Source organism: Populus nigra, chromosome 15 (genome assembly GCF_951802175.1).
Source record: "Populus nigra chromosome 15, ddPopNigr1.1, whole genome shotgun sequence".
In the NCBI taxonomy this organism is placed as follows: Eukaryota; Viridiplantae; Streptophyta; class Magnoliopsida; order Malpighiales; family Salicaceae; genus Populus; species Populus nigra.
In genome coordinates, this window is record NC_084866.1 from 3854246 (window position 1) to 3865308 (window position 11063).

Below are 11063 nucleotides of genomic sequence, written 5' to 3' on the forward strand. Positions count from 1 at the left end.
AAAGCCTTATATGCTAAAGAATAAAATAAGTGGATGTTATCTCTATGATAGATGATACGGATTTCTTATTAGAAAATCAGACATTAGAGCTAACCAAACTACCCGTAGAAAATAAGACTTTGCATAACCACTAGGTTTATAGGAATAGGACTAAACATTACGATAATAAATATGGTTCAAGGCCATACTTGTTGTGAAAGGCTTCAGTATAAAAAGGGTCTCAAGCAGTCATGAAACTTACAATAATCATACTAGTTATAGGGATAATGCAGGTTACCTAAAACTTGCTTCTTGAACAATTAGATGTCAAAATAACATTTATTTATTGTAACTTGAAGGAAAATGTCTACATATATCAGTCGAAGTGGTTTATAGTACAAGGAAAGAAGAGTCTTGTACGTTTGCAAACTAATGAAGATTTAATATGTTTTGAAGCAAGCTCCAAGACGTACGGTGGACAGAAATACAATCCTAAATGAACCAGAGCACTTCCATAAAAGAGCTCAATTGATTATTCTCCGGTCAGTGATCTACCTTGTGATTGATGGAATACAACTAGAGCTCCTTGCAATGCCAGTAGTACCCTTCTGGTGACCACCTGATCTATCTTTAGGACTAATGGACTTGGCTCGAAGACTTGCACTCTTTTGTAGCATCGCCCTCATGGCTTCAGCTTGGGACAAGACAGGATATGCCCTCCCAAACCTATTAAACCTTACGCATGCATTCATGTGCTCGTTCAAGGCCTCTTCTTTATTGCCTCCATTTTTCTCCATTTCCTGACTAACTGCTTCTGCACATAACCCACAAACCAATTTCCCTGAGAACTTGTCTCGCACTCGTTTTATGTACTCAGGGGTGCACTCTTCACACATGCCACAGCACTCACACTTGGCATCTTCTATCTCAGAAATCGGTGCGAGCTTCGCATGATGATCAACTCCTTCCTTGCTGAGTTCAAATGAGATGTCAGATATCGTTCTTTGGAGATTTTCCATTGAAAGTCTACGGGGCTTGTGGGCTTTGTTACCACTCTTTGAGTAAGAGTCAACTAGTGTTTCTCTGTTTGGTGCCATGATGATGAAGGCTAAAACAAGTGCTAGCTGCAATTACTCAACAAATAATAGCAAAGAGAACTTATAAGTTGTGGAATTAAGTAAGTCGATGAGCTTGCACTATCTGCTATGGTGAAGTTAAGAATGCCATAGGTTTCCTTTTTATATGATTCTCAGATTAATTATCTCTAGAAAAGTGTGGGAAAATGTGTGTGGGCCAGGGAAAATGCTGCTCAGCGGCCACGGGATTAGAGAGACAAAGCGGCCACGGGATTAGAGAGACAAGAGTCTGAACGACCTAGATTTTTCATGAATATTTTAAGATGTTGGAAGCTACAGAATCCCTTTTTTCTTTAATTTTCATGTAATAACATCAGCTTGGAAAGTTCAAGATTCAGACGCATATACGATTATTATGAAATAAATGATGAGTATTGGTTTAAATCAGTGGTACTCTCTTTTTGCAGTCATTATAATGTAGGATTTAGCTTTGCAAATTTAAAGGAGACGTTCACGTGATGCATGATATATTCCAACCACAGAAGTTTGCTACTGATCATGCATGATCTATTCCAACCACAGAAGTTTGCTACTAACTTAATTAATGATTGTTTAAATTGGAAAAGCAACAAACAATAACAGAAGATTGCTTCAGATGTGTTTGTAGCTGAAACAACAGCACCGCGGTTAAATTTAAAGAACTTCAGTCACGAGAAATATAACCAGCCATGCGAAAAGGGTATCAAAAGTTTGTATTCACAGGTGTCTCGGATGAAAGAAGAAAAAGTGAATTTTTTTTTTTTTGAAAGACTAATTTTCATCATTTTAAACTTATCCTAGCTCGATGTTGTGGAAACCTAAAAAAACAGAACAGGGTATCTGATTCTTTGAAGGGAAAACTTTAATTTTATAAAAATAAGTTATCAATCTAGTATGGTTATTAAAAAACTTTAACCAGTAATTAAAATCTAAGATAAAAAATTGATTATACTAAAACAATTTATTATTCATATAACATTCTACATAAAATAAATCATAATGTTAATCATGTCTTAAATTACTAAGGTTTTTTATGTTTAAATTAATGGTTGTTTATCTACTGAGTATATATGGATTAATTTACTATAATGAGTTAAATTTTAGTTCATATTTTTAACCTAACAATGATAAAGTATGATTGATCTCAATTGCTTTGTAAGTTGGCTTTAAGTTGGTTACCAATAGACCTATGTTTGGTTCAATGAAACCAATCCAAATCCTAAAGAAGATCTATAGAAGGAGTTTTGATAAGATTTACCTAAGATATGATATCTCAATATTTCTTGCTTTGATGTTAATGAAAATTTTCATATTGATAATTCTTATTTATTAGAAGTTCAAGAATTGCATTCTTATTATTTTTTAGATTTGAGGTAATAATTCACTGTAAATTAATTTACCTCGAACAATTTTGTATTGGAATTTTAAAATGAGCATTCGACTAGCAAGAATAAGCTTTGGCTTGTTCATTCAAAAGAAACTTATCATTTATCAATTGAAAATTACTATTATTGTTTATTTTCTAGAAAGAATGAGTTATTTTATTTTCTTGGGGGTATGTAGATCCAATGGAATATTTAATTTGAGTCAAGTTTTTATTGGACTTAATAAATTTGTTATTAAATTTTAAAATGCATGTAATGAATATTTTAAAAATATGGCAACATAATAATTTAAAAAAAAAACATGCTAAACATGTTATAAAATGCTAGATTATGCAAAGAAATATATATTCTTTTGTCTTTTTTAAAAATAAATGTTTGGCCATGATGCAAGTTAAGAAAAACAAATGGTTAGTTTTTTTATGGCAATCTCCTCCTGTTCTTTTTATTTATTTACTCTTTTATTTTTGAGTAGTGTTTGATATTTTAATAATGATTTTTTTTTCAAATTAATTTTTGTTTGGAAATACATTAAATAATATTTTTTATTTTTTAAAATTTATTATTTACATCAGCATGTTAAAATGTTTCAAAATATAAAAACAAAATAATTTAAAGAAAACAAAATCAATTATTTTTAAAAAAATAATATCACTATAAAAACAAACACCATCTACATCACACACATTAAAAAACAATATACGTATCACATACACAATATTATTTCACTAATCAACCCTATTTTTCACAATAACATCAAGATAAATTAAAAGATTATTCCAAGCTACAAAATCAACGTTCAATAGAGGATTGGAATGGTCAGAATCTGTTGGAATCGAGCATAAGGACTCCAATTTTTTCTCTTGATGTTTGTGTGGCCTTTTTTCTTTTCTTGTGAATTTCCTTTTCTTTTTATGGAGAGAAAATGCCGGAATTTTGATTGATGAATGATTCAAAGGCTTGATTGAAAAGAACAATGTAGGACAGATTTAATTGAATCCTCGAATATTTTCTCTTTTTCATTGTAGTTCTTGGAATTATTTTTTTTGAATTTAATCTCTAAATTGATCTTTTCAATTTAGCCACTTTTCAATTATAGTTCTTGGTTTCTGAAATTTTGCAATTTTAACCAATTTGACTTCCAATTTCAATTTTCTTCTTCAAATAAGTCCCTATTTGACTTTTTAATTTGACCATGTATTTCAAATTCATCCTTGACTTTTTAAATTTTCTAATCTTAGCCAAATTGAAGTCAGATTAAGTTTTTTTATTCAATTTCTCTTCCAAAAAGTTTTCAATTGCAAGCCGAATCATTGTTGGATTTAACTGAACTTCCTGAACTTAAACTTTGATTTGTGAAGCTCAACTATTGGTCCAATCCCCCCCCCCCGACTATATATATATATATATATATATATATAAACAAAACTTTTTTAATTTGTAATTTCGTATTTTTCTTTTTTATGATTATTCCTAACTTAATTTGATACATGAAATCACACAAAAATAATGAAATGATTAAAATGGACTAAATACATGTTGTATTTTTATTTTTTAGAATATATATAAAAATGGAGGTAAAAAATTGGGTTATGACACTCATTTTATCAAATATTTGTTACTTCAATTCTTCATGATGAATGGAACAATATATAAGAATATTTGAATATTGTTATTTTAAAAAAATAATTTTTAAGTTTTTTTATATATTTTGTTAGGTTGTTTTAGGTGTTTTTAAGAATTTAAACACGTAAAACAAGCTCATTTTGAAATACAAAATAGGTTATTAGGGCCGGAAGAGAATGTATTTTATTTTTGTAGGGTTTTATGTAGCTTGTATAAACAGTCATGTTAATTATATGAAGAAGAAGAAAAAAGTGAATAAGCTATCATTAATTAATTGATAAAACCTTAAAGATTTTTTGATGTCATGTGGATTCCAGATGACAATTTATTGTGTACTGTCGATATTAGATAAAAATGCAATTAACTTGAAGTTAATGTGAAAACTGGAAAATAATTTTGCTAAGCTTAACAAGTCAAGAAAATTTGGAAACAGAAAACCTTTTTTTAGCTAAACAACTGAACTAATGGAACCAGATTTAAAGCTAAACAAGTCAAGGAAACCTGGAAAATTGAAACCTGAAATTTCAGTCTCCGCTTCATATATATGAGAACCATTGAACAAGTTTTCTCTGTGGGTTCTTCTCAAGCTGCAGATAATACATCAGAGGACTTAGGCGGTTATCAAAATAAGGCAGGACTGCTCCCTATCCGTGCAATCTCAGAGCAACTTATGGGGAGCCTGGCTGACAATCCTCATGATCCTGGACTTAATACAGCAATGGAACAGGATCAAGGTGGACATGCGTTTGCTTTCGGTTGTGACTTCTACTGTGAGTGTTAATAGAGTTTATCCTCGGGAGAGTAATGGGAGACACATGGATGTCAGCACTCCATGAGCTGTGTTATTTGCTGTTTATTGTCATCTTCAGCATTATGAATTTCTTCAATTACTTTACAGTTCTCTCTTGGAATGTGCACGGTGCTGCCAACTTAAAAATTCAGCGTCACTCTAAGGAATTAATGCAGAGATATCATCCTAATATTGTTATTTTGCTGGAAACACATGCATAATTTGGGAGGGTGGCAAACTTTTGGCTGAACTTAGGGTACTCACCTGCAGCTAGCCATTGTGAAAGCTAATGGAGGTGGTATATGGGTTCTTACGTCAGGTCAACAGTTTAATACAGTTAAAGTTTAAGAGATGAAGAGTTTGCTGAATATAGGCTGTAGACGTTATCTACAACACTCCATACTAAATACATATTTCATAGTATATCCTCTCAAGCTGAAGGAGGAGATTCCACATGAAGTTTAGACCGAAAATAAATGAAGAATGCATGAGGAAGAGGTTTGGTAAGAACATCAGCAAATTAATCCTGCGAGGAGATGAACCGAATCTCAATTTCCTTTTTAGCAACTTGATCATGAACGAAGTGATAATCAACTTCAACATATTTAGTGCGAGCATGAAAGATATGATTGACAGACAAGTAAGTAGCACCCAAATTATCACACCAAAGGATAGTCATAGGATCAAGAGAAAAATGAAGATCTGACAATAAAGCTCGAATCCATCAGATCTCAGCAATACCATCCGTAAGAGCCTTATATTCTATTTCAGTTGACAAACGAGCCACTGTTCGTTGTTTTCCAAACTTCTAAGAAATAGGTGTACGACTGAGATATACCAAGTAGCCACCTCTGGATTTTATGTCACTAAGACTACCAACTCAATCAGCATCTGTAAAACCATGTAAGGAAATAGAAGAACCTTTAGTGATGTGCAGACCATAAGATATCGTACCTTGGAGATACCAGACAATTCTTTTGACAAGAGACCAATGATCATCTGTAGGCGAGTGCATAAATTGACAGACTTTATTTACAAGATAAAAAATATCCAGGCGAGTAAAAGTGAGATACTGCAAAGCACCAACAATCTGTCGGTAACGAGTAGGATCAAAGTACTAGGTATCTGAGGTCATCAATAGCTTAGACAAGGATGAAGCAAACGTGTCAACAGCTTTACACGAAGACATACCAGCTCGCTGAATGATATCAAGATTATATTTGTGTTGTGAGAACATAAGTCCCATGGCAATCTTAGTGACTTCAATCCCTAAGAAATAATGCACAGAACCTAAATCTCTAATTTTGAATTTTGAATTCAGTAAGGTAATCAAGTGGCATAGTAGAGTTGAATTGTTCCCAATAAGCAAAAGGTCATCCATATACACAAGTAAGTAAATAAGATCATAGCCAACAGAGTAAATAAACAGAGAAGCATCAGCATTAGAGGCACGAAAACCAAAAGAATAGAGATAATCACTAAGTCTGGTATACCATGCCCAGGGAGCCCATTTTAAACCATAGATAGACTTATGAAGACGACAAACATGATATGATAAAGTAGGATGAGAGAAACCAAGTGGTTGCTCTATATACACCTTTTCTTGAAGAATTCCATTCAAGAAGGCATTGTGAACATCAAGTTGATGAATAAACCATTCGCAGGTCACAACAATAGTAAATACTAACCGCACAGTTGCAGGCTTAACAACCAAACTGAAAGTCACGAGGTAGTCTATTTCTTCTTGTTGAGTAAACCCTCTGGCAATAAGACGAGCTTTATACCTGTCAACACTACCATCCACTCGCCGCTTGATTTTATAGACCCAGCGACTACCAACAACATTCATAGAGGAACAGTAAGGAACTAGAGTCCACGTATCATTAGAGTGCAAAGCCTAAATTTCATTTTGCATAGCTTGCTGCCATGCTGAATGCTGAGAAGCATTTTTGAACGTGAGGGGTTCATGCTCAGGAGAAACAGAACGCACAAGAGCAAAGGATTGAGCAAGACACACGGGAGCAGAGGACTGAGACACACTAAGATGCGCCTATTTTGGGTGGCGAGGATGAAATGTCATGTGGTGGCTGCGAGAAGAGTCAGCTGGCAGAGTTGATGGACAATGAGGAACTTGCTAAAAATCAAAATTAAACAAATCAACTACCAATTGCAAGCCAGGAGAAGAGCCAGAGGGAGGACCCGAAGTGGGCTGCTGTGAGGCCGAGATGAAGACATAATAGGAGAAGAGACCTCTGTCAATGAAATCATCATACCTAGAGAAACAGAGACCATACTTGGAGAGAGATCGTTAGAAACAGAATAAAGTGGAGATGGAGTATAGGGACTGTTACTCACAATACAAGGTAAAGGGGAGGAAATGCCCTGGGGGCAGGCATTGGCAAAAGGGGCGGAGATGTAGACATCATAGGTGTAGGGAAATAAGTTAAGGCTGGGAGTGCAGTTTGTAAAGATGGAGAAGGAAAGGGTGTTGTCTGTTCAGAACATGCAAAAGAAAATGTATTTTCATGAAATTTAACATGACGTGCAATATATATACGAGATAAAGACAAATCAAGACAACGATAACCCAAATACAAGAAACTATAGCCAAGAAACACACACAGGGTAGAGTGAAAATCTAGTTTATGTCAATTACAGGAACGAAGCAATGGAAAACATAAACACCCAAAAATATAAAGAAAACTGTAATCAGGAGAAGATTTAAACAAACTTTCAAAAGGGGTACAACCATTTAAAATAGTAGTAGACATATGATTTATGAGATAGACAGTCATTTTAAAAGTATAACTCCAAAATTTTAACAGAGCCTTACATTGACTAAAAAGCGTAAGGTCAGTTTCAACAATATGATGATGACAACGCTCAACCATACCATTTTGTTCATACATGTGAGGACATATTAGATTGTGATGAATGCCAATGGTTTTAAAATATGTGTTTAACTTCCTATATTCACCACCCCAATCTGTTTGAATAACTTAATTTTGGTGGCGAATTATCGTTCAACAAGAACTTGAAACTGATGAAAAATGTTATACACATCAGATTTAGATGCTAAAAAAAAGAACCAGATATACTTAGTATAAGCATCCACAAAAATCACAAAATAACGATAACCATCAGTAGATAACATAGGGGAAGGTCCCCAAACATCATTGAAAACAAGCTCAAGAGGAGCATAAGTTTTATGACCAGTTTGGCCTAACGACAGACATGATGATTTTCCTAAAGGACAAGATGGACAACTGAAATTAAAAACTCTAGAATTACATGAAACTTTATTATTTGATACTAGAGAACCTAAAATACGAGATCTAGGATTACCAAGACGATGATGTCAAACTTCAGCAAGGAGGAAACAAACGTAGACAGGAAAGCTTGAGGTATGGATGTTGCAGAAGACTCGGATAAGACATATAAACCATCGCTACTCTGATAAAAAAGGAGCACCTCCTTAGTTATTAGATCCTTAACATAAAACAAAGATGAATGAAATTCAAAAAATACATTATTCTCAATGCAAAAATTTTGAACAGACAATAGAGGCTTTTTAATATGTAGGACATGTAGAACATTTGATAGAATAAAAGTGTGTTTGGGAGTATAAAGTTTAGAATGAGCAATATATGATATAATAAGTCTCTTACCATCACCAATATGTAATTGATCACTGCCAAGATAGGACTCTGAACTCGTCATACTAGCAAGGTCCGATGTCACATGCTAATTAACACCCGTATCAGGAAACCAACTTGCAGAAGAGGGCTGAGGATTCTGATATGCTAAGTTAGAAGTAGCCTGTGAATTCTGTGAGGTGAATTAAAAACAATACTTAGCTGAATGCCCAAAGTCATAACACAATTGACATTTGACATTTCAAAAACTATTGTTAGAGTTGGAAAAACCACGAGAATGCTGCTGCCAACCAATTCCAGACTCACGGGAACCTTGCTGAAAACCAAACCCAGACATCTACTGCCAACCAAATCCAGGTATGCTATTGTTTCCACCACGATAGCCTCTACATCCACCTCAGTGATGCCAATGATAAGAGTGGCCAGAAGAACCATTGAAACCACCTCGCTGGGCTGAGAATGCTGAGGCTGTGGGATGTGAAGGTGTAGGCAGCAGAGGTGCTGTCATAGGAGAGCTAAGAGTGGATTGAAGGGAGCTCTTATTTAGGTATTCATGAGTGAGCAAGTAACTGTGAAGATTAGAGTATGACAAGGGGTCTGCCTGTGTAGACAAACTGGTCACTAAGTCTTTGAAATTACTGCGTAAACCCCAAAACACATAAAGATTAAAGTCCTCTAAGGAAAGAGGCCAACCAGCAGCAGTTAACTCATCAAATAAAACCTTAGCGCGCTGCAAATAAGCACTAACTGAGTCATCGCCATGGTGTAAATCCTGAAAAGACCCATGTAATTGCATAATTCTTGAATGGGATGGGGAGGCAAAGGATTTTTCAAGTGTCTGCCAGATGTTGTGAGAAGTGTCACAATCAACCACAAGATGTAGAATTTCAATAGATAAAGAGGAGAGGAGAGCACTTATAATTAACTGGTCTTGTTGCTTCCAAGAAAGAAAGGATGGATTGATAACAGGAGTTGTTGTATCATTGGCAGCAACATAGAGTGTAGGATAAAAATAGGACCCGTCAACAAAAGCATACACACCCTAACCCAACAAATATGGTTTCATTTGCATTTGCTAGTATAAATAGTTATTTGTTGGTTAGTTTTAAGGAGATATCCTGATGAGTATTTGAAAGAATAACTACCGCAACACCATGAAGATGTGTGTTGGGAATAATTGACGCTATAAAGGGGAGTCCAGAGAGTGTCGAAACAGTCGGTGCAGAGGAAGATATTGCTGCCATTGTGAGAGGGAAACTACATCCAAGGGAATGAACCGGTGATGACGCAAAAAATCTAGGCGGATGTGCCACTGAAAAACCTAACGCAGATTGCAGAATTGATGAAGAATCAACAGAAAGAGATACAGACAGTGTGTTTGCAGATTGAGATGCAGTAGGATCCATGAGAGGATCAGGAGAGAAGAGCAAATTAAAGCTAGAAGTCATGTTGAAAATATAATGTTCTAATACCAAGTTAAAGTTTAAGATGAAGAGTTTGATGAATATATTCTGGAGGCTGTAGATGTTATCTACAACAAATATATCCATAATTGTTTCCATGTCACAATACATTACATTGGAGATTCAAGTAAGTAATCAGACATGGAGTTTATCAGAGAAATCTATACCTCTCTGATTCCTAGTGTACGTTACAAATTTTTGGAACATCTGACCCTGATCAAATCCTTAGTTCGTGGATCATGGATGCTAATTAAAGACTTTAATGAAATTATCCTACCTTCAGAGATTCATGGGAGCCCTTTCTCTATGACTAGAGCTTGAGGTGTTGGCGGCATGTAATTTATTGGACCTGGAGTTTAAGGGACCAAACTTTAAATGGCATAGACATGTTTATGGGGTGAGACACACAGTGAAGAGGATGGATCGAGCACTTGCTAATAATAATTTGCGTAATTCATGCCCTAAATCTTAAGTGAAAAACCTATGTCGTCTACACTCTTTTCATATCCCCATTCTTCTGAGATATGGTGGGCTACCTCTTTTTGTTAAGGAGATGTCGTTTTGTTATGAAGTAGCATAGATTACCCATAATGACTATCATGAGATTGTCTCCAATGTTTGGCGTACATAGTAGTAATCGGGATATGCTTCGTGCTCTTGATACAGTAAGAGAGGATCCTGTAATCTTTAACAAAAATGAAATTTGGGAACATATTTAGACGGAAAATAAGTTTAGAGGCTCCCTTGAATGGGGTACAACGTCGATGAACCCCATTCTTTCACACTTTAACTATGGTGAAAAGAAAGAGGAACCGTGTAAAACAGTGATTTTGATAAAAATATTAGCAGAAACTCTGATGGTATTGATTCCCAGGGAAGAACTTCCTAAAACTCTGAAATGTGCTTTTTAAATTAATAGCCAAGGTCCTGGTGAACAAGTTACATCCATTCCTTGATAAGATTATTGGTACATTACAAGGTAGTTTTATTCCTCGCAAAGGCAGATAATGCTCTTATTGACTTTCAAAATTCTCAATAAATCTTTATCTATC

The 11063-nt window shown here is 34.8% G+C and overlaps 1 protein-coding gene across 1 annotated transcript; it reads right to left on the bottom strand.

The window, feature by feature from the left end:
* Positions 1 to 304: 304 nt before the first annotated feature.
* LOC133674849 (uncharacterized) lies at positions 305 to 1200 on the bottom strand. Its single transcript, XM_062096125.1, has one exon. The coding sequence runs from the start codon at positions 1074 to 1076 to the stop codon at positions 531 to 533; it is 546 nt and encodes a 181-aa protein (XP_061952109.1). The 5' UTR covers positions 1077 to 1200; the 3' UTR covers positions 305 to 530.
* Between the last annotated feature and the right edge of the window lie 9863 nt (positions 1201 to 11063).